Genomic DNA, 25,386 nt, shown 5'->3' on the forward strand with positions numbered 1-25,386 from the left:
GTTTCCAGTGAGGGTTGGACTCCGCCAAGGCTGCCCTTTGTCACCCATTCTGTTCATAACTTTTATGGACAGAATTTCTAGGCACAGTCAAGGCGTTGAGGGGATCTGGTTTGGTGGCTGCAGGATTAGGTCTCTGCTTTTTGCAGATGATGTGGTCCTGATGGCTTCATCTGGCCAGGATCTTCAGCTCTCACTGGATCGGTTCGCAGCCGAGTGTGAAGCGACTGGGATGAGAATCAGCACCTCCAAGTCCGAGTCCATGGTTCTCGCCCGTAAAAGGGTGGAGTGCCATCTCCGGGTTGGGGAGGAGATCTTGCCCCAAGTGGAGGAGTTCAAGTACCTCGGAGTCTTGTTCACGAGTGAGGGAAGAGTGGATCGTGAGATCGACAGGCGGATCGGTGCGGCGTCTTCAGTAATGCGGACGCTGTATCGATCCGTTGTGGTGAAGAAGGAGCTGAGCCGGAAGGCAAAGCTCTCAATTTACCGGTCGATCTACGTTCCCATCCTCACCTATGGTCATGAGCTTTGGGTTATGACCGAAAGGACAAGATCACGGGTACAAGCGGCCGAAATGAGTTTCCTCCGTCGGGTGGCGGGGCTCTCCCTTAGAGATAGGGTGAGAAGCTCTGTCATCCGGGGGGAGCTCAAAGTAAAGCCGCTGCTCCTCCACATGGAGAGGAGCCAGATGAGGTGGTTCGGGCATCTGGTCAGGATGCCACCCGAACGCCTCCCGAGGGAGGTGTTTAGGGCACGTCCGACCGGTAGGAGGCCGCGGGGAAGACCCAGGACACGTTGGGAAGACTATGTCTCCCGGCTGGCCTGGGAACGCCTCGGGGTCCCACAGGAAGAGCTGGACGAAGTGGCTGGGGAGAGGGAAGTCTGGGCTTCCCTGCTTAGGCTGCTGCCCCCGCGACCCGACCTCGGATGACCTACTCAGTGGCCTAGTGGTTAGAGTGTCCGCCCTGAGATCGGTAGGTTGTGAGTTCAAACCCCGGCCGAGTCATACCAAAGACTATAAAAATGGGACCCAATACCTCCCTGCTTGGCACTCAGCATCAAGGGTTGGAATTGGGGGTTAAATCACCAAAATGATTCCCGGGCGCGGCCACCGCTGCTGCCCACTGCTCCCCTCACCTCCCAGGGGGTGATCAAGGGTGATGGGTCAAATGCAGAGAATAATCTCGCCACACCTAGTGTGTGTGTGACAATCATTGGTACTTTAACTTTAACTTTAACTTTTTTATAAGCGGAAGAAGATGGATGGATGGATGGAAACCAAAAACAAGGAAACCATGCTACTCACTTCCTGTGTGGCCTTGTACCACGTGACCAGTCCTGCCGCAACACAGTACTGTGATATTTGTATATCAGCATTTTTATCTAACATGCTCTATATATATTCAAGTAAAAACGACTAATTTAACTCCCCAACGTAACTTTACCGTACAATAACAAGGAAGAAAAAAACAGAAAACTAATCCATAAAAAATAAGACGTCTGCTCACTTTCTGTATCACGTGACCAGGCGTGACGTCAGAGATCAGCTGATCGCTGCAAAGAAGCGCAGAGAAAGAAACAAGATGGCGCTGACGGGCTGTCCAAGGATGAATTGTCTTTCCTCAGCCGTGCTCGGCCTCCTTTTCCTCTCCACTGGTAGGATTTGATGTGAACATATTCACCACTGTCAGCCTCTTTTACTTGCCCTTCCTCTGTCTTTAATGTGATATTAACCGAGTCCTGTGGCTACTTGAAAGGATGACAGTTTTGGCTAACCGAGCTAGCTCGGAACGTCGTCGTCTACCTCATTCATTTGACGATCTTTTTTTGTCTGTTTATTCATTATTTTACCTCATTCATTTGACAATCTTTTTTGTCTGTTTACTCATTATTTTACCTCAGTCATTTAACGATCTTTTTTTGTCTGTTTACTCATTTTACCTCAGTCATTTGACGTTCTTGTCTGTTTACTCATTATTTTACCTCAGTCATTTGACGATCTTTTTTTGTCTGTTTATTCATTATTTTACCTCATTCGTTTGACGTTCTTGTCTGTTTATTCGTTATTTTACCTCATTCATTTGACGTTCTTGTCTGTTTACTCATTATGTTTCTCGCACTAACATGAGACATTTGTGCTGCTTTATGTGTGTTTTTCTGTGGTTGCCTCTCCCTGGCTTGGTCAACTGTCAAGCATTGCTAACAAGTCACTAATCTAATAGTTCTAGTTTAAGTGGTTGTTTTGCTCTAAATCCCCCAGGTAAGGATTCAACAACAACAATAATGTGTGAAAAGTGTTATTTCTTCGTCGTCGTCGTCATTTGCTATTATGAGAGGAGAAGTGGCTGTGGGTCATGTGACAAGTCACTAAGCACAAGTTTCCCCATCATGTCACGTGTTAATAATGCATGTCTGTTATGAGACAAATAATGACAAGATTTGATCATCACTGAGGTTTTAGTATAATTAACTACATTGAAGAGCTTGCAGTCCAGTTCTACATCCATACAATCACAGTAATGAACAGCTATGTGCCTAATGTTGTGCCTTTTAAAATTGAGTTTAAAGGTCTTACCTAATCATAAGGTTGAAACTAATATGTCTTCACATCCCCTTTGTCTTATATGTTGTCTCCAGGTGTCTATGGAGACAGCTTGACGGTGCTGCAAGCTCCAGAGTTTGTGTCCTTCCAGAAAGGAGAGTGGCCCATTTCTGGAGAGAAGATACCAGACCTGGTTGCGGTCACAATGGGCTTCTCTGTTCAAGAGGTGCTTTGGCTGCTAATAGTTACCATTTCTATTATTAATATTTTTTTTAACCGTGTCTTTGTGTCCAGGATCTGTCTTGGCCTGGTCTCCAAGCCGGTCCTCTGTTCCAGCGTCCCCGTGCAAACGTTCTGGTGGTGGTCCGAGGAGCAAAGAGCCTAGACTTCCCTCAAAGTGTGGCCTCCTATCCGCTAGAGAACGTGAGTCAATCTGGACTTTTGATTTATTAAACCTCAGGAAGATTTTATTACGATTCCCCCCCACCCCCCTTTTTTTTTTTAGCCAGTGCCGTTCACAATGGATAGCGTCGCAGAGACTGTGCATTCTCTATTTGCTGAGGACACACCTGTCGTGCTGCAGCTGGCCCCCAGTGAAGAGGTACAAATTCAATCACAAGTTTCAAAACATAATTTCTCCCTTAGGAATCATTAAAATTGATCTTTTGTAGGGTCAAACATTAGCCATCTTTACCCCTTTATCTGTGCATAGATGTGTTTTTTTTTTTAAAAAGGTTAAACATTGTACATCATAACATATGGTCATTGTTGGGATTGGTACTGCATGCCTCAAATTTTTCTTTTTAAGGTCAAGGAAAGTGTTGCCTTAAAGGAGGGCTCATATTTTGGGGCACCAAGGCAGGGGCTCCAAAACATATATATATATATATATATATATATATATGTGTATATGTGTTTTTTTTTTTTTTTTTTAAGGCACCAAGGCAGGGGCTCCAAAGCATACATATATATATATATATATATATATATATATATATATATATATATATATATATATATGCTTTGGAACCCCTGCCTTGGTGCCCTAAAATATGAGCCCTCCTTTAAGGCAACACTTTCCTTGACCTTAAAAAGAAAAATTTGAAATTTGATTAAATGGTAAAAATTTGTTAAATGGTAACACCCCAATAAGTTTTTCAACTTGTTTAAATATTTTATATATATATATATATATATATACATATATATATATATATATATATATATACAGTGGGGCAAAAAAGTATTTAGTCAGCCACAGATTGTGCAAGTTCTCCCACTTAAAATGATGACAAAGGTCTGTAATTTTCATCATAGGTACACTTCAACTGTGAGAGACAGAATGTGAAAAAAAAATCCAGGAATTCACATTGTAGGATTTTTAAAGAATTTATTTGTAAATTATGGTGGAAAATAAGTATTTGGTCAATAACAAAAATTCAACTCAATACATTGTAATATAACCTTTGTTGGCAATACGATTACTATAGGTCTTTACCAGGTTTGCACACACAGTAGCTGGTATTTTGGCCCATTCCTCCATGCAGATCTTCTCGAGAGCAGTGATGTTTTGGGGCTGTCGCCGAGCAACACAGACTTTCAACTCCCTCCACAGATTTTCTATGGGGTTGAGGTCTGGAGACTGGCTAGGCCACTCCAGGACTTTCAAATGCTTCTTACGGAGCCACTCCTTCGTTGCCCGGGCGGTGTGTTTGGGATCATTGTCATGCTGGAAGACCCAGCCATGTTTCATCTTCAAAGCTCTCACTGATGGAAGGAGGTTTTGGCTCAAAATTTCACGATACATGGCCCCTTTCATTCTTTCCTTAACACGGATCAGTCGGCCTGTCCCCTTAGCAGAAAAACAGCCCCAAAGCAGGATGTTTCCACCCCCATGCTTCACAGTAGGTTTGGTGTTCTTGGGATGCAACTCAGTATTCTTCTTCCTCCAAACACGACGAGTTGAGTTTATACCAAAAAGTTCTATTTTGGTTTCATCTGACCACATGACATTCTCCCAATCCTCTGCTGTATCATCCATGTGCTCTCTGGCAAACTTCAGACGGGCCTGGACATGCACTGGCTTAAGCAGGGGGACACGTCTGGCACTGCAGGATTTGATTCCCTGTCGGCGTAGTGCGTTACTGATGGTAACCTTTGTTACTTTGGTCCCAGCTCTCTGCTGGTCATTCACCAGGTCCCCTCGTGTGGTTCTGGGATTTTTGCTCACTGTTCTCATGATCATTTTGACCCCACGGGATGAGATCTTGCGTGGAGCCCCAGATCGAGGGAGATTATCAGTGGTCTTGTATGTCTTCCATTTTCTGATAATTGCTCCCACAGTTGATTTTTTCACACCAAGCTGCTTGCCTATTGTAGATTCACTCTTCACAGTCTGGTGCAGGTCTACAATTCTTTTCCTGGTGTCCTTCGACAGCTCTTTGGTCTTGGCCATAGTGGAGTTTGGAGTCTGACTGTTTGAGGCTGTGGACAGGTGTCTTTTATACAGATAACAAGTTCAAACAGGTGCCATTAATACAGGTAATGAGTGGAGGACAGAAGAGCTTCTTAAAGAAGAAGTTACAGGTCTGTGAGAGCCAGAGATCTTCCTTGTTTGAAGTGACCAAATACTTATTTTCCACCATAATTTACAAATAAATTCTTTAAAATTCCTACAATGTGAATTCTTGGATTTTTTTTCACATTCTGTCTCTCACAGTTGAAGTGTACCTATGATGAAAATTACAGACCTCTGTCTTCATTTTAAGTGGGAGAACTTGCACAATCGGTGGCTGACTAAATACTTTTTTGCCCCACTGTATATATATATATATATAAAACTTGTTTAAATATTTGATATATATATATATATATATATATATATATATATATATATATATCAAATATTTAAACAAGTTGAAAAACTTATTGGGGTGTTACCATTTAACAAATTTTTACCATTTAATCAAATTTAAAATTTTTCTTTTTAAGGTCAAGGAAAGTGTTGCCTTAAAGGAGGGCTCATATTTTAGGGCACCAAGGCAGGGGCTCCAAAGCATATATTATATATATATATATATATATATATATATATATATATATATATATATATATATATATATATATATCAAATATTTAAACAAGTTTAAACAAGTTGAAAAACTTATTGGGGTGTTACCATTTAGTGGTCAATTGTACGGAATATGTACTGTACTGTGCAATCTACTAATAAAAGTCTCAATCAATCAATCAAAGTCACAAGGGTGGTCGCGGCACTTGCCGTGGTTACCGTGGTTAAATTTGAATCCTGGTACTGTATCGATTCAAAGATGAAAAGGTACCAAACCCTAACACCTCGGAAATTATATCATAAGTCAACAGCAGTGTTGGGTTAGTTACTGAAAACCAGTAACTAGTTAGTTACTAGTTACTTTATTTCAAAAGTAACTCAATTACTAACTCAGTTACTTACACCAAAAAGTAATGCATTACTGTGAAAAGTAACTATTAAGTTACTTTTTTTCTTTTTTTTAAGGCTCCCATTAATGCCCTTTTAGCCTTCATTTCAGTACTGTTATTGCACTAGAGAATAATACAATGTGTTGATCAACTTGACATGCATTTGCATCACTCAACTCTGCTAAGCAATGTGCTCTACATACAACACACAAAGACAAATATATGTTTCAAAGGGCCAATTTATTTCGGGCCAGAACAAATTGACAAAACTATTTTAAATAGCTGCAACATAAGTAACAAGCAGCATAATAACAACATAGCTGTAAACCTGGCTTCACCCAAGGAAGGCACACATGACATACCGTATTTTCCGCACTATAAGGCGCACCTAAAAACCACAAATTTTCTCAAAAGCTGACAGTGCGCCTTATAATCCGGTGCGCCTTATATATGGGTTAATATTAATATTAATTTTCATAAAGTTTCGGTCTCGCAACTACGGTAAACAGCCGCCATCTTTTTTCCCCGTAGAAGAAGAAGAAGCGCGCGGTGCATGCTGGGATATGTGATGTTTCATTTCCATTTGTGTGTTTATGTAAAGACCCCAAAATGGCTCCTATTAAGTGTGTTGTCTGTCTAATTATAAATAATGCAGACGAGGCGTGTTAACTGAGTTCTCAACGTTTACTCACAGCGTGCTCATAACCACATTCTAACTGCCAGCATACAACAACGCTTCTCAGGGCTACCGCGCATGCTCGTCACTATCGTTGCATGCTGGGTAGTGTAGTTGTTATATTTGCTAGCTCATAACATCACATTAAGAGACACGCTTACGCGCTTAATTCAATACTCGCCGTCATTCCGGGTGGATTGACAAAAGACCTCCAGCCGCTAGATATTGGTGTCAACAGGGCATTCGAAGCTAGACTGCTAACTGTGTGGGAACAGTGGATGACAGAAGGCGAACACACGTGACGTTCACCAAGACAGGGAGACAGCGCCAGACGACATACGCCACTATCTGCCATCCATCCATCCATTTTCTACCGCTTATTCCCTTTGGGGTCGCGGGGGGCGCTGGAGCCTATCTCAGCTACAATCGGGCGAAAGGCAGGGTACACCCTGCCAGTGGATCGTAAATGCCTGGGCTGATTCAGTCTCATCTGTGGTCCGAGCTTTCAGGAAGGCAGGAATTGTCACTGAACTAATAAACGGCAACGACACTGACTCCATTAATGACGACTTCGACGAGACGGAGCCGGCCATGTTGGATGCCGTATTCGCTCAACTGTTTAATTCGGACACTGAAGAAGAAGAATTCGAGGGATTTGTGAATGAGCTATAACTTCATAAAGTGAGCTTTACATTTTTATTTAGTGTGTTGTGTGACATTAACGTTTGAGCAACGTTGAGTTATTGATATATTGTTATTGCTCTGCACTATTTCACGTGTTACTATATTGTGATTGCACGTTTGATTTACGTAACACGAGTAAATCAGCTGTTTATTCATTTTGGGAGTGAACGGAGTTGTCAGAACGCTGGTTTGTTATCTATTAATAAAGTTTGACTGACCTATCTGACTGTTTTGTTGACATAGGTGCGCCTTATAATCCGGTGCGCCTTATATATGAACAAAGTTTTGAAATATGTCATTCATTGAAGGTGCGCCTTATAATCCGATGCGCCTTATAGTGCGGAAAATACGGTACACAAAGCATAACCAGGCGTTTTTTTCTCTCAAGGAACTGTGAAATAAAATCATGTCGTCAGGAGATCAACGCTGTACTGAAACCCAGAACACTCTACGCATTTCACCAGTTTTAGTTTAGAGATAAGGAAAGATTGGCCTGGCCCTCTAGGATCCCTCTTTATGTTTGTGAACTTTATAGTCTATACATTTAGAGTGATGTGATAATCAAACACTGTAGAAGTCTAGAATGAAAGAGTATATAAGAGAATTGACAGAGTGTGTGTACCTTCAGTGCTGAATGATGAGCAGAGGCGGAGTTTGGAGTGTTTTCTTTAGCTCGCTTTCCATGTTTATGTACTCACTATCCACTGTGTCCAGCTGCCTGAAAGCGGGTGACTCCACTGTAGAAATAGCCTGCATTTCTTCTAGCACACACGCTGCAATGGCTCTATCAATGTTGTCCTGGCTAGCAGTCCCTCCGTTAAAATCCAGCCGCTGTTGGATTTGGAGGTGAAGTGTGTCTCTCTTTACTAGCTTCGTCGAAGCATGTTGCTTTTGTAGGTGTTTCAGCAGATTTGAATTGCTGTTTTGAGCAGTAGATAGGATCTTTGATCCAAGACACAACTTACATTGAACTAAAATGTTGTTTTCTTTGTGCTCGACAAAAGAAAAGTATTGAGAATATCTCCATGTTAAGAAACTCGACTTCTGCTCCGCCATGATGTCTTGTTAGTAAACACAGACACGACACGCCAAACACTTTTGTGTTAAATGCTTAATACTAAAATCTATTTTATTTTAACATTTAACACTGAGGTGTGCTGTCCAGTTATCTTGTTTTCATACACTTTTGTGTCTCATTTGTAAATACTGTACAGTATTATATAGCTTACTTTGCAGTTGCTATTCCAAGATGTTAGATTGCAGTAGTGTATCGACTACGATATGTTGCAATAGTCAGGAAGTAGTCTTTACCGTTGATTGCGCCAGTCTTTTTTTAAGTCCTACGTAGTGTTTATGATGTAAATATTGTAACTATTACACAAAAGATGTTTGATTCTAACGTCCATTTTATTTGTAGTTTGCATGACCAAATTTCGAGGTGTTGATATCACCATGTAAAATCACTAATGCTAATTAGTAGCAAATCCAATGCAAATTAGAATTGAGCTAATCCATTTTCTACTGCTTATTCCCTTCGGGGTCGCGGGGGGCGCTGGAGCCTATCTCAGCTACAATCGGGCGGAAGGCGGGGTACACCCTGGACAAGTCGCTACCTCATCGCAGGGCCAACACAGATAGACAGACAACATTCACACACTAGGGACCATTTAGTGTTGCCAATCAACCTATCCCCAGGTGCATGTCTTTGGAGGTGGGAGGGAGCCGGAGTACCCGGAGGGAACCCACGCAGTCACGGGGAGAACATGCACACTCCACACAGAAAGATCCCGAGGCCGGGATTGAACTCACGACTACTCAGGATCTTCGTATTGTGAGGCAGACGCACTAACCCCTCTTCCACCGTGCTGCCTCTGCATTGAGCTAATGCATTTTGAAATGTGGGGCTGTACTGTATTTTTGAGTGCAGTTGTCTTGCTTTGTTGGCATGGAAAATTGTAACATTACCTAAAGGCAGTCTAAGTTAGCCTCGTTTGAGTGTTTGACTGCTTGTTTCCTGGCCAAGTGCTTTAGCCAGTGTATGTAACCGGATGTGACGTCACATGTAACAAAGGTATCGAAATATGTCATTTCTTTATCGGTACTCTGTTATACCGACAGACTTCAGTCGGTGGCTATAAAGTAGTGCCTAACCCTTGTCATTGCGGACTCAACCATACACGTTTGATAAAACCCTATATTTGTACTGAGCAGACAGGACAGTGTTCCTTTTACATTATTCTCTCATCACTGGTACCTTTTTGAGTGTTTCCAACACGACCAAAATGTATCTGGGGCTAAATCAATCAATCAATCAATCTTTATTTATATAGCCCTAAATCACAAGTGTCTCAAAGGGCTGCACAAGCCACAACGACATCCTCGGTACAAAGCCCACATACGGGCAAGGAAAAACTCACCCCAGTGGGACGTCGATGTGAATGACTATGAGAAACCTTGGAGAGGACCGCATATGTGGGTAACCCCCCCCCCTCTAGGGGAGACCGAAAGCAATGGATGTCGAGTGGGTCTGACATAATATTGTGAGAGTCCAGTCCATAGTGGATCCAACATAATAGTAAGAGTCCAGTCCATAGTGGGGCCAGCAGGACACCATCCCGAGCGGAGACGGGACAGCAGCGTAGAGATGTTCCCAGCCAAAGCTAAATGACATCAGCGTCTAATTTGCATAACTTCCAATGATGCAAAACTCAGTTTTTGTGTGTGGATTGTCAAAACACAGTTTTTGGTTTGTGCTATAAGACATGCGCAACATTATCTCATGTTTTTACACCTTCAATCAATCAAAGTTTACTTATACAGCCCTTAATCACAAATGTCTCCGAGGGCTGCACAAGCCACAATTGGTGCAACGGATGTCGAGTGGATACAGTTAATAACGTGAGAGTGTAGTCCATAATGAGGCCAGCAAGGGATCCTTTTAGAATAGAATAGAAAGTACTTTATTGATCCCTGGGGGAAATTCAGCACCACAGTTCGCTCACAATAGACAATAATAATAATAAATAATATAATATATTATATAAATAATATAAATCTATTCTACATATACTCTACATTTAAGTGCAGTCAAGGAACATATGCATTATACAAACATTGCATGGAGACAAGTCAGCAGTGCAGAGATGTCTCCAACTGATGCATGCTCCAACTTGGAACAGCTAGCGTCTCCTCTGTGGAAGCTGATCTGGGGCCACCTGATAACCTCTCCACACAGGAGAGCGGGGCATAGCAGGAAAGAGAGACGGTCTAAAAAGGGGCCTATTTAAAGGCTAGGGTGTATAAATGAGTTTTAGGATGGGACTTAAAACCCTTTTTAACGGAATGTGATTTTGTGCAGCTGTACACGTGTGCCTTAAACATATAAATCAAGAAATGATTGAATGTGGGGGGGAAAGTGGAATCTAATTTAAGAGCTTCTACTGTATGATGGTGATTACGGTATGTGTCAACCATTTCCCTCCACTCAGAGGCTGTACATGCTGGGCAAAGCTAACGCCGTGTTTGAGGACCTCCCAGTGACTTTGCAGCAGATTCGAGGGCGTCTGTCCCAGGAGGGCTCTGTGCTGGCTTCCCTGCCCCTCAACTCCCTCAGCAGAAATGCAGAGGTCACTAGCAACTTGTTATGATGCATAAGTATTTCCTTTATAATGTCTTCATTGTGACCGTTCTACTGTTTGCAGTCGGATTTACTCTTTCTGTCAGAGATCCAAGTCCTGCATGATATCACAGCTCTGGTAAGCTCTCGTCAGCTTGACGCTATCTAGTGTTCTTTATTTAAGGTTTATTGTATTTTTCAACACATTTGAATACGTCTCAGAGGTTCTGTAATAGTTTATTAGAAGTAATGTTCGAAATCTAGCCTTAATGCTGAATTTAGACAGTTTGATAGTGCTTTGTGTTTTGTTTGTCTGTAGCTTTATTGCTAACAGGGTTGCATGATATAGACCATATAAATGATATCAATTTGGTCAACGATCACGCTTTTAACACTATCGTTATATTGTGATAATAGATGTTGATGACTCTAGCTTTGTCCTGCAAATCCAACAGTCGCTAGCAGCTAACATGCTTCCAGAGTGCAGCTTTTAAACCACTAATCCTCGCGCCTCAACGGTGGAAAATAAACTAAGTTTCCTACAAGTAGAGGACGAGAGGAGAAGGAATAGCTAATCATGCTGCACTACACAAAAATAGCTAAACTTGAGCTTATGGATGTAAAAAAAGATGGCCGGCTCAACAAAAATATTGACAGTAACGATGCCAAGTATATGGTCGATACCACAATGATTAGATCGATATTTTTGTGACCACAAAATTGTTGCTACTGTTTACCAACTCAGGAAAAAAGCCAATGGCATTTTTTGCTTTTTTTCCCAGTTATTTTGCATTATTGACTTTATTGTACATGTTCTATGTAATAAAAGGGATTAAGGAAACAAAATACTATTTAATAATATTACACATTCTGTGTTTTGTCAGATTACAGTAGTGATCAAAAATGTTATCATTTAATGAGTCTGAAAATATTTAATATATGAACATTGATATGACCAATACTGTTTGTGTAACTACTTGGTATCAATCAATCAATCAATCAATGTTTATTCATATAGCCCTAAATCACAAGTGTCTCAAAGGGCTGCACAAGCCACAACGACATCCTCGGTACAAAGCCCACATAAGGGCAAGGAAAAACTCACCCCAGTGGGACGTCGATGTGAATGACTATGAGAAACCTTGGAGAGGACCGCATATGTGGGTAACCCCCCCCCCCCCCCTCTAGGGGAGACCAAAAGCAATGGATGTCGAGTGAGTCTGACATAATATTGTGAGAGTCCAGTCCATAGTGGATCCAACATAATAGTAAGAGTCCAGTCCATAGTGGATCTAACATAATAGTGAGAGTCCAGTCCATAGTGGATCTAACATAATAGTGTGAGAGTCCAGTCCATAGTGGATCTAACATAATAGTGAGAGTCCAGTCCATAGTGGATCTAACATAATAGTGTGAGAGTCCAGTCCATAGTGGATCCAACATAATAGTAAGAGTCCAGTCCATAGTGGGGCCAGCAGGACACCATCCCGAGCGGAGACGGGTCAGCAGCGCAGAGATGTTCCCAGCCGATGCACAGGCGAGCGGTCCACCCCGGGTCCCGACTCTGGACAGCCAGCACTTCATCCATGGCCACCGGACCTGTGCCCCCCCCCCCTCCACAAGGAAAAGGGGAGCAGAGGAGAAAAGAAAAGAAACGGCAGATCAACTGGTCTAACAGGGGGGCTATTTAAAGGCTAGAGTATACAAATGAGTTTTAAGATGGGACTTAAATACTTCTACTGAGGTAGCATCTCTAATAATGTGGATATCAGATTGATATCCGCATTTGTAGTATCAGCCAAAACTAATTTAAAGTATCAACACAGAAGGATAAATGCTTAGTACATTTTAACACAAGTGTAGATACAACAGAAAGTAACCAGATATTAACAGTCAATTAGTGAGTCGATTATTAACAGTTTTGACAAAATAGTACAACTGGAAATGATGCAATATGTTACTGCATATGTCAGTAGCTAACTCAGTGACGTGCGGTGAGGTTGATGGCTAGTGAGGCACTGACTTCATCACAGTCAGATTTACAAACATATGAACCCTAAAGAGTATCTTATTCACCATTTGATTGGCAGCAGCTAACGGGTTATGTTTAAAAGCTCATACCAGCATTCTTCCCTGCTTGGCACTCAGCATCAAGGCTTGGAATTGGGGGTTAAATCACCAAAAATGATCCCCGGGCGCGGCGCCACTGCTGCCCACTGCTCCCCTCACCTCCCAGGGGGTGATCAAGGGGATGGGTCAAATTCAGAGGACACATTTCATTACACCTAGTGTGTGTGTGACAATCATTGGTACTTTAACTTAACTTTAACTTTACACATACAAACTGTAGCACACAAAAAAGCACATTTAATTAAAAAAACGTTATTATGGTCTTACCTTTACTTATAAATGAAGTCCATGCGCCGCTGTTGTGCTGGATTAATGCACCCCCTGACGGGAGTGTTATATCAACTAAAGCCCTCACTTCAACTTTCCACGTGCAAGATTGAATCTATTTAAAAAAGTGTAACCGAGGGTTTATAAATGTCGCCTATACTGTATGAAACTACAAAATAACAAACACGGAGGCTCCAGTTTACACAAGGACCACTTTATTTACCTTCTTTCAAAAACCTCCGCTCCACTCCAACGTGTCATCACTTACGCTCTTAGCGCCTTCGAAATAAGAGCTCAAGGCATATACTGTATAACAGCGCATAACAGGAACTTAACATCACAAAGAGGAAAGCCCATAAAAAATAGGTTACAAAAGTTATTTAATAAGAAGCCAAAAAGTGCAAAAACAATAATGTTCGTGTTGGAGGAGTTGTGAATTAGGTACACCTGCAGTCTGCAGATAGATTCAATCTTGCACGTGGAAAGTTTAAGTGTGGGCTTTAGTTGATATAACACTCCCGTCAGGGGGTGCAGGAGGCGAGCCTCAGCCAGTGCGTCTTTTGCAGCCGTTTTATGATCGCTCAGCACAAGAAATACGTTACACACATACAGTTGTTGACAAAATACACTGTACATTATATACCTCAGCTAACTAAACTATGGAAATGTATAATATAATTCATATAGCAATATGGTCTCACTGCACAGCAGGCCAGCAGTTAGCCGAGTCCGCAATCCATGTTGAGGCACTGAGTGACGTGCCTCAACTGGCTGCTGTTCACCGCACCGTCTCTTCTCAGTATTTGAACGGCAAATGTGAAAATTCAGCGATTTTAAATAAAAATAATCTAAAACTGGTGAAGTTAAATGGAAAATAACTTTATAGTTTAATCACTGGATACATATAACAATTTAATTAAAAAAATTATTTTTTACATTTTTTTTTCTTTCCATGATGGCCTCCAGTGACTGCACGTCACTGAGCTAACTTATTTACATTCCAAATAATATATTGTTATCGCAGGAGGCCGCAATATACTGTGCATCCGGAAAGTATTCACAGCGCTTCACTTTTTCCACATGATATGTTACAGCCTTATGCTGGCCTTACTATGGTCAGGACTCTCACAATATTAACAATGTCCACTCCACGTCCATTGCACCAAGATGTGGCGTCCCCACATCTGCGGTCCTTTCCAAGGTTTCACATTATTCCCATTTATCGAGTTCTTTCTTGCCCTGATGTGGGATCTGATCCGAGGATGTCTTTGTGGTTTGTGCAGCCATTTGAGACATTTGTGATTAAGGGCTATATAAATATACCCCGAAAGGGACAAGCGGTAGAAATTGGATGGATGGGCTATATAAATATTTGATTGATTGATTCCAAAATGGAAAACATTAATTTTTGTCCTCAAAATTCTACAGACAATACCCCAAATGGACTGTGAAAATGTTTTTAATGTTTTTAAATGTTGCAAATGTATTAAAATAAAAACCTATCTAAGTATTTACAGCCTTTGTGCAATACTTTGTTGATGGACTTTTGGCGGCAATTACAGCCTCAAGTCTTTTTTAATACGATGCCACAAGCTTGGCACAGCTTTGGGCAGTTTCGCCCATTCCTCTCAAGCTCCATCAGATTGGATGAGAAGTGTTGGTTTTCATCCAGGATGTCTCTGTACATTGCTGCATTCATCTTAGTCGAGTCAGGGAGGTGACCAAGAACCCTGAGAAACAAAATTCTGTGGTCTGATGAGACAAAGATAGAACTTTTTGCCGTGAATTTCAGGCGTCATGTTTGTAGGAAACCAGGCACCGCTCCTCACCAGGCTAATGCCATCCCTACAGTGAAGCATGGTGGTGGCAGCATCATGCTGCAGGGGTGTTTTTCAGTGGCAGGAACTTGAAGACTAGTCAGGCGAGAGGGAAAGATGAATGCATCCTGGATGAAAACCAACAGTTCTCAGCCAACCTGATGGAGCTAAGAGGTGCTGCAAAGAGGAATGGGCGAAAGTGTCCAAAGATAGGTGTGCCAAGCTTGTGGCATCGTATTCAAAAAGACTTGAGGCCGTAATTGCTACCAAAGGTGCATCAACAAAGTATTGACCTCACTGTGAATACTTATGTCCATCCATCCATCCATCTTCTTCCGCTTATCTGAGGTCGGGTCGCGGGGGCAGCAGCCTAAGCAGGGAAGCCCAGACTTCCCTCTCCCCAGCCACTTCGTCCAGCTCTTCCTGTGGGACCCCGAGGCGTTCCCAGGCCAGCCGGGAGACATAGTCTTCCCAACGTGTCCTGGGTCTTCCCCGTGGCCTCCTATTGGTCGGACGTGCCCTAAACACCTCCCGAGGGAGGCGATCGGGTCGCATCCTGACCAGATGCCCGAACCACCTCATCTGGCTCCTCTCCATGTGGAGGAGCAGCGGCTCACTTTGAGCTCCCCCCGGATGACAGAGCTTCTCACCCTATCTCTAAGGGAGAGCCCCGCCACCCGGCGGAGGAAACTCATTTGGGCCGCTTGTACCCGTGATCTTGTCCTTTCGGTCATAACCCAAAGCTCATGACCATAGGTGAGGATGGGAACATAGATCGACCGGTAAATTGAGAGCTTTGCCTTCCGGCTCAGCTCCTTCTTCACCACAACGGATCGATACAGCGTCCGCATTACTGAAGACGCCGCACCGATCCGCCTGTCGATCTCACGATCCACTCTTCCCTCACTCGTGAACAAGACTCCGAGGTACTTGAACTCCTCCACTTGGGGCAGGGTCTCCTCCCCAACCCGAAGATGGCATTCCACCCTTTTCCGGGCGAGAACCATGGACTCGGACTTGGAGGTGCTGATTCTCATCCCAGTCGCTTTACACTCTGCTGCGAACCGATCCAGCGAGAGCTGGAGATCCTGGCCAGATGAAGCCATCAGGACCACATCATCTGCAAAAAGCAGAGACCTAATCCTGCAGCCACCAAACCAGATCCCCTCAACGCCTTGACTGCGCCTAGAAATTCTGTCCATAAAAGTTATGAACAGAATCGGTGACAAAGGGCAGCCTTGGCGGAGTCCAACCCTCATTGGAAAGGTGTCCCACTTACTGCCGGCAATGCGGACCAAGCTCTGGCACTGATCATACAGGGAGCGGACCGCCAAAATCAGACAGTCCGATACCCCATACTCTGAGCACTCCCCACAGGACTTCCCGAGGGACACGGTCGAATGCCTTCTCCAAGTCCACAAAACACATGTAGACTGGTTGGGCAAACTCCCATGCACCCTCAAGGACCCTGCCGAGAGTATAGAGCTGGTCCACAGTTCCACGACCAGGACGAAAACCACACTGTTCCTCCTGAATCCGAGGTTGGACTATCCGGCGTAGCCTCCTCTCCAGTACACCTGAATAGACCTTACCGGGAAGGCTGAGGAGTGTGATCCCACGATAGTTAGAACACACCCTCCGGTTCCCCTTCTTAAAGAGAGGAACCACCACCCCGGTCTGCCAATCCAGAGGTACCGCCCCCGATGTCCACGCGATGCTGCAGAGTACATGTGATTTTTTTTTTTTTTTTTTGTAATCAATTTGGAAAAAAAACAACATTTCACATTGTCATTATGGGATATTTAATTGTGAGGACAAAAATGAATGTATTCCATTTTTGAATAAGGCTGTTTAGCATATGAAAATGTGGAAAAAGTGAAGCGCTGTCAATACTTTCTGGATGTACTGTACTTTAGACCATCCTTCTGTCCACGCCGTTCTCCAAGATGTGTTATTGGGCACTTTTTTCACTTTTTACGTATAGACTGTAACTCTGCACTTGTACAATGTAAGAGATGCCATATTTGGCATACGACACCATCATAAGAATAACCGGACACAAACATTAGCAACACTAGCATGGCTATGTTACCTTACACACATTTTCATAGCATCATTATGCTAGTTTAGCCTATTTGCTAAAAAAAAAAGTCCCCCGTCTGTAGCTGACTGATATTGGCAGAGATCCAGGTTTTATTTTAAGATGTGCTGTGAAGCCTGCCTCTCTTTTTTTCATTTTTTAAAATAAACATAGCCGTCTTCTGCTAGCTCAACTAGCTAGGGGCATGTCAAAGACAGTATGTTTTTTTTAAACCTTTAAAAGTGAGCGTTACCACTTCATTATTAAAAAGTCATCTTTAATAGTGAATGTTTAAAATATAAATACGCAGTGTGATTGTTTTAATGGGTGGCCCTCTTACAGCTGCAGAGACACAAGCACTTGGCCAAGGACCACTCCCCAGACCTGTACTCCTTAGAGCTATCTGGCTTGGAGGAGCTGAGCCGCGCCTACGGACCAGACTCGCCACAGTACCGTGACGCCATCACCATTCTTGCCTCCGTCTTGCAAAAGGTGACGAAGATGAGAAGTGCCTTCTCAATCATCCATGTACATTCTAAAGTCATATTTTTGTTTTCTTTGGTGTAGTTTGGAGAGGATGTGTACAGTCTCTATGGCAACAGCGCCGTCGTGGAGGTGGTAACCGTAAAGAACTTTGAGGCTCCCTTGACCAGGAAGTCCCGCTCCATTTTGGAGTCCAAACAGATTGTAAGTCCTGAGTGTTGCTCGAACAACCTAAAATGCATGTTGTCATATAGTGAGTAAAGGTGTTTAATTATTTAACTGCAGAAAGTACCACGTGTACTTGGGTAGGTTTGCAAAAATCAATGTTTATCATTTTAAATCATCTTTAATTTTCTAACATTTCTCATAAGTAAATGATGATTATAAGAATATAAATTAAAAAAATAGAATTTATTATCATATATAGTAATCAATTATTTATTCCATCACTCAGTAAAGGGTAGGTTTTAGATTTCCCACATGGGACCGCAGCATCTTCCTACCATAACATGTATGTAGCATGTATAGCTAATAACTGTATGTAAGTGTTTTTAATATCGCTCGATATCCAATAATTATTGATATTTTATGACCTGTGTCAAATAAGGACCAGGAGAAAATGTATTTAAATGTAAACATTTTTATTTAAAATGTAACCTTCCTCTGATATAATCTCCTGAGCTATCGAGACAGAAAGGAAAGGAAATGTCAACACAACCATGGAAAACAATGTAAAAAAGAAAAGAAAATCACACTTATCAATACCCTCTTAAAATGAAGTTGCATTATGTAAGAAATGCTTAATAAAGTGTAACAACATAGTGTGAAAATGTAAACATAGACAAAACTCTTAGAGTAATTATGTTCTGCCAGGAAGTTACAGCTGTGCTCTAAAGGGTGAGCTCGGCTGAGTTGGTGTGGTATTACCAGTCTTGGTGAGTGCGAACGCCTTAAATGATTTACAAACCACATTGGTCTGACTACGGTCCCTTTTAAAAAAATCCAAAAAGTTCCATATTGTTGAGGTGACCTTTCCTCTTTTATCGACAATTTATTCGCTCTCTACAACACTCATTCTTTCTTTCACCTTCCCACTTGATGCAAAGAATCAACTGTGAGACAACATGATGGCACAACCAAACTGGATAGTTGATGCTGTTACCTGATTGGCTGTTCGTGTGTCACTCCGACCAAGCAGTGATCACTTCCTGCGTTGCTTGGTTACCAGAGAACAAGTGCCTTTGTTTATGCAACCAACCTTACTTCACAACTACAAACCCCAAAAGCAGTGAAGTTGTCACGTTGTGTAAATGGTCAATTAAAAAGAGAATACAATGATTTGCTAATTCTTTTTAATCTTCATTCAATTGCATAGACTGCAAAGACAAGATAGCTAATGTTTGAACTGGAAAACTTTGTTATTGCAAATGTTAGCTAATTTGAAATTTGAAGCCTGCAACATTGTTTCAAAATAGCTGGCACAAGTAGCAAAAAAGACTGAGAATGTTGAGGAATGCTCATCAAAGACTTATTTGGAACATCCCACAGGTGAACAGGCTAATTGGGAACAGGTGGGTGCCATGATTGGGTATAAAAGCAGCTTCCATAAAATGCTCACTCATTCACAAACAAAGATGGGGCGAGGGTCACCACTTTGTCAACAAATGCATGAACAAATTGTCGAACAGTTTAAGAACAACATTTCTCAACGAGTTATTGCAAGGAATTTATTAGTGCCCAATGCATGGGTAACTTACACATCTGTGAAGGCGCCATTAATGCTGAAAGGTACATACAGCTTTTGGAGCAACATATGTTGCCATCCAAGCAATGTTATAATGGACGCCCCTGCTTATTTCAGCAAGACAATGCCAAGCCACATTCTGCACGTGTTACAACAGCATGGCTTCATAGTAAAAGAGTGTGGGTACTAGACTGGCCTGCCTGTAGTCCAGACCTGTCCCCCATTGAAAATGTGTGGCGCATTATGAAGTCTAAAATACCACAAGCTCAGAGGGGACAGAGCCTTCTCTGTTGCTGGAATGATCTCCCTCTCCATGTGTGACAGGCCCCTTCTTTGGCTATTTTTAAGACCCTTCTTAAAACCCATTTTTATTCACTGGCTTTTAACCCAGCATGAGACTTGAATCTGTTTTTAGCTTTTAACTTGTTTAACTGTTTTTAACTTTTAAACTGTTTTTTATACAACAAATTGTTCTTAGGGTAATTTATATTTGCTTTTTCAATGTGTATTTTTATTTCTGTTTTAAATGTTATTTTTTTAGTCTGTCCTTTGCCTCTATTTCTTTGTGGTGTACAGCCTTTTGTTTTTCAACTGTGCTTCTTTTTAAAGGGCTTTATAAATAAAGTTGGTATGGTACAACTGAGACTGTTGAACAACTTAAGCTGTACATCAAGCAAGAATGGGAAAGAATTCCACTTCAAAAATGTGTCTCCTCAGTTCCCAAACCTTTACTGAGTATTGTTAAAAGGAAAGGCCATGTAACACACGGGTAAAAATTCCCCTGTACCAACTTTTTTGCAACGTGTTGCTGCCATTAAATTCTAAATTAATAATTATTTGCAAAAAAAAATCTAGTTTCTCAGTGTGAACATGAAATATCTTGTCTTTGCAGTCTATTCAATTGAATATAAGTTGAAAAGGATTTGTTGTATTTACCATTTACACAACGTGACAACTTCACTGCTTTTGGGGTTTGTAGTTGTTTTTCCCGACAAAGAACAACAAATATCAAATGTTTTACTCAACGCATTTTTTTATTGATACCCATTACGTGTCTTTAAGGATATATATTGATATCGTTTTATCGCCTAGCCTTATGTAGCAGCATTTTGTCTTTCACAGTAAGCCTCAGCTGCTGGGCTCATGTGGCATGGTGTATATGGTATAGCAGTCACACAAAAGGAACTTTACTACCACCTAGTGGCACCACCTCTTCCTGTATGTGATGTAGCTGTGGCACCACCTCTTCCTGTATGTGATGTAGCTGTGGCACCACCTCTTCCTGTATGTGATGTAGCTGTGGCACCACCTCTTCCTGTATGTGATGTAGCTGTGGCACCACCTCTTCCTGTATGTGATGTAGCTGTGGCACCACCTCTTCCTGTGTGTGATGTAGCTGTGGCACCACCTCTTCCTGTGTGTGATGTAGCTGTGGCACCACCTCTTCCTGTATGTGATGTAGCTGTGGCACCACCTCTTCCTGTATGTGATGTAGCTGTGGCACCACCTCTTCCTGTATGTGATGTAGCTGTGGCACCACCTCTTCCTGTATGTGATGTAGCTGTGGCACCACCTCTTCCTGTATGTGATGTAGCTGTGGCACCACCTCTTCCTGTGTGTGATGTAGCTGTGGCACCACCTCTTCCTGTATGTGATGTAGCTGTGGCACCACCTCTTCCTGTATGTGATGTAGCTGTGGCACCACCTCTTCCTGTATGTGATGTAGCTGTGGCACGGCATCTATTTGAGCAGAGGCCACTCTTGGGGGAAATATGAAGTATTTCTCACCTGCTTTTAGATATCTATTTTTCTTGTGAAGTGATTGGCCAGCATGTTTTGCAGAGCAACCCAGGCAGCCCCTACAACCTGGCCTACAAGTACAACTTCCACTACGCCGTGGTCTTCAACATCGTGCTGTGGCTCATGATCGTGCTGGCGCTCGCCGTCATCGCTGTCGGATACAACCTGTGGAACATGGACCCGGGCTACGACAGCATCATCTACAGGATGACCAACCAGAAGATTAGGATGGACTAAAACAAAAGCTGACCTCCTGCACTCCCCCAGATACCCGCTTGTCTTTGGTTTGGTGCGACGTCGTGTTTGGTGAATACCTTGAAGGCTTACAACGCTGCTGTGATCATTGAAAATGTTGAAATTACACATTTTATTCCTTGTAAGTAAACCTTCTCACTGTTTTGTGAAATTCTGCAACTATGTTTTAAATTAAGTATAATATGTCTATATATTGAAAATACGATTAAATGACAAACTGCTGTGCTCTTATTGTGAAAAAAAAAAAATATTGTGAAGAGATGTGTTGTTTACTCTTGCAAATATTCACCCGACTAAAAGGAAATGAGCTGTAAATGGCTAAACAATGAATAAATGACTACGGGTAAGACTCCTTATTGTCCGTTTTAGTTTTGAAAACATGAATTATACAACGTTGATGCTTTAAATTTTGATGTTTGCACATTTTATTTTGATTTCCCTGTGCACAGTATGTTTGCAAAAGCAGTTTTTTACATTTAAAAATGCTACGCCATAAGGTTAGCCTTTTATCAAATCCCTCGGGTTCAATCGCGTCAATATGTGCGATCTGTCACATAGGAAGAAATATTTCGTCAGAACGCAAAGCTGTAAATAAAGGAGCAAAAGTTGTAAATAAAAGAGCAAAAGTTGTAAATAAAAGAGCAAAAGTTGTAAATAAAAGAGCGGTCGATTCTTAGTTGATTTTCCTTGTGACTCGGTCACGTGACCCTGTTGCGTAACCGTTCAGCCAATCCGAGAGCAGAAGATACTTTATAAGTCCCGCCTTTACTGGCATTCGGCCTACATAACTGACTGTCAGCTTCCGTCTTTGCTCTCGCTAGCAGCGTTTTTGTAACATAAATACCACTACTATTGTAACATAATACTATCTGTAAGGCGCAGTTATGGTTTGACTCATCGTTAAAGGTACGTCTTTATTCACTGTTTTATGCTATTAAAAGTATTTTCAGTAATTCGTGTATCGGCGATCTTGTGTTGTTGTACGCATTTGTAAACAATAATCCCAGTTTGACAGTTTCTCACTGTGTTGAACATGGTAGTTGAAATGTCCACCTGCATTATAGCTGGAAATATGTTTCTTTTTATGCAATCGAACACAAATACAATAAATGAGTTTTTCCATCTGAGGTTGCTGCTAGCCACGCCCCTATCACGTGACCGCGCTGAAGCAAATGGAAACAAAACATTTTGTTTCACGAGAACATTTTTGGAAATAACAATAACGAATATTAAAGAATCTAGTATTTTGGTTGAATATTTTTTTTCGCAGATTTCTAAGCTTTCAAATCAACTTTTTTGGTTTACCAATCTTTTTTGTTTTGTTTTGCTTGCATAAAAACAAAAAAAATCCCTCCAAACAAATCCAGCCCGCTGCTGACATGAAATTCATTTCACAATACTATGTTGATTGAAAACATTTGAAAAATAACGTTAGAATTGAAAGAAAAAAACTGTCAAAATGATAACATGCAAAAAATTAATACAAAAAATAATAATATCAAAATAGAAATAAATGACGACATGAAAAATGGCAAAATCTAATAAAAAATTCCTGTCAAAATAACTGTCAAATTGAAAGAAATGAATATCAGAATAAAAAACAACTACTTGTCAAAATGAAATATGACTGTCAAATTGAAAGAAAAAACACTGTCAAAATGGAAAAAAGGCACACACAAAAACTGTCAAATGAAAAAAACCTCCCCAAATGAAAAAATCCACTAAAAATGGACAAAAATACTGTCAAATTGAAAAACTAACTGACAAAATGAAAGCAGTAACTGTCAAAAAGGGAAAAAAATAACTGTAAAATTGTAAAAATAAAACTATCGAATTGGAAATACATACAGTAACTGTAAAAAACCTAGAAAAATAAAACTGTTGGATGGAAAAAAACTGTCAAAAAGGAAACACAACTAAAAATGGACAAAAATAACTGTCAGAATGAAAGAAAACTTACTGTCAGAACGAAAATGTAATTATTAAAATGAAAGCTGTAACTGAAAATATTTTAAAAAATGGCAAAATGGAGAAAAAGGCAACTGAAAAAAATCGGTCAAAATAAAAAGAATACTGTCAAATAGAAAGAAAAAAATTTCAAAAGGAAAACATCACTTGGACAGTCACACACGTAAGCTTGTATTGTAAAAAAAAATCAACCACCCGAGAAAGTTTTTAATGCGAGCTCTGAACACCAAAAGGTTTAAAAACTCATGAGTTTGCCAGTTTCTCAATGTGAGGGTAGAAATAAATGATCTGTTCACTCTCACCTGTTTCTGCACCACAGCGAGCATTTACGTGTGCAGGAAGATCCGGGCTGCCATTGCTGGCGAGGAGCAACTGGAAAAGCCGATTGTAACGCCATGTTATGCTAACGGTACAGTTGCCTAGTACACTTGTAAGACAGTTGATAATAAAAATGTTACTTCTTAGCACATTGCCTGTATGCCAACTCCCATGTTTTACTGCAATGTTTGTCATTTCCTACCCAGCTGAAAGGAGAGCGGCGGCACAAGCCCTGAGAGGTCCACCACCGGCCACCTTCATGACTTGTGAAGACAATGAAGGCGTCGTCAGAGCAACAGGCTCCGGGACGCCTTCAGCTGTTCAGAAAAGTGGCTCCTGATGTTAAAAAAAAACAGGATAGGATAACACGGGTCATTAAAATGTATAAAAATCGTCTGACTATCCACAAAGTGATGACATGATTCTAAATCAAGCTTACTGATCCTCATGTTAAAAAGATAAGTCAAATGTTGTTTTATATTGTTTTAATGACCAAATTGTGCTCCTGCTAACACATTTTACAGTTTTATTGTACACTGCAGTGTTTGAAGAATGACTCACCAACCTCTTTTCCAGAGGCTGAGCCTGTCTGATGTTGCTTTTGCAGTGATAACAATCAAATTGGTGCTCATATAAACACTTACAAACATGTTTTGTTTTGATTTCTTCAACACCCTGACTTATGGGAGCAGGAGCTTCTCACCTGTTCCGTGGCAACAACATTTCATAGATACCCCACACCTCATAAGACAGTAGAACCATGTAACTCCTTCCCACCATTCACATAAAAGCAAGGAAATGACTATGACCTGTAAAGTATATTATTCAATTCCATGTTTGATTTCATTGTACCAATAACTACTCCAAAACTAGAACTAAAACAAACTGCTACGTTTGGGGAATTTTTAATTCATGTTTTGACTTTTTAAACTAACTGAGTGAGACTTTTTTAGACTTCATTAGTACTGTTTAATAAATATTATTCTGTTTTGATGTATATTGATGTATAATGTAGGAAGCAGAATATTAATAACAGAAAGAAACAACCCTTTTGTGTGAATGGGGGAGGTAGGTTTTTTGGGTTGGTGCACTAATTGTAAGTGTATCTTGTGTTTTTTATGTTGATTTGATAAAAATTAAAAAATTAAAAATTAAATTATTTTTTTATTTTTTTTAATTTCTTGTGGGGCCCGGTACCAATCGATCCACGGACCGGTACCCGGCTGCAGCCCGGTGGTTGGGGACCGCTGTAATAGATGACTAATTATTTTATTATGAAATATTTGTTTGAAAAATTAAGCTTTTTCTCATGACATTCCGATTTTTTGCTCTTATTTCTCACATTTTCACTGTTGTGGCGCACAAATGGCCCCCGGTCTACATTTTTGACACCCCTGATATATAGTATTAAAAAAAACACTTTTACAATCGAAATAGTTCAATTGTCTTGATAGTAACGTCAACATTCTATTTGAATAGTTTTGAAGAAAAACAGTAAATCTAGCTTTTCGGGTTAGTATTTTGTGTGACGTATTTCCGGCCAAACCCGG

The 25,386-nt window shown here is 41.2% G+C and overlaps 1 protein-coding gene and 1 long non-coding RNA gene across 2 annotated transcripts; both read left to right on the top strand.

The window, feature by feature from the left end:
* Positions 1-1,527: 1,527 nt before the first annotated feature.
* atp6ap2 (ATPase H+ transporting accessory protein 2) lies at positions 1,528-21,902 on the top strand. The gene is made up of 9 exons (XM_061970669.2): positions 1,528-1,653; positions 2,635-2,765; positions 2,834-2,962; positions 3,045-3,140; positions 10,847-10,984; positions 11,060-11,113; positions 17,611-17,760; positions 17,836-17,955; positions 21,338-21,902. The coding sequence occupies exons 1-9, from the start codon at positions 1,581-1,583 to the stop codon at positions 21,530-21,532; spliced, it is 1,086 nt and encodes a 361-aa protein (XP_061826653.1). The 5' UTR covers positions 1,528-1,580; the 3' UTR covers positions 21,533-21,902.
* A 397-nt stretch (positions 21,903-22,299) lies between these two features.
* Positions 22,300-24,487, top strand: LOC140679331 (uncharacterized). The gene is made up of 3 exons (XR_012050794.1): positions 22,300-22,456; positions 23,838-23,927; positions 24,043-24,487. It is a non-coding gene; the product is annotated as an uncharacterized lncRNA (long non-coding RNA).
* Positions 24,488-25,386: the final 899 nt, after the last annotated feature.

Source organism: Nerophis lumbriciformis, linkage group LG13, assembly GCF_033978685.3.
Source record: "Nerophis lumbriciformis linkage group LG13, RoL_Nlum_v2.1, whole genome shotgun sequence".
NCBI lineage: Eukaryota > Metazoa > Chordata > Actinopteri > Syngnathiformes > Syngnathidae > Nerophis > Nerophis lumbriciformis.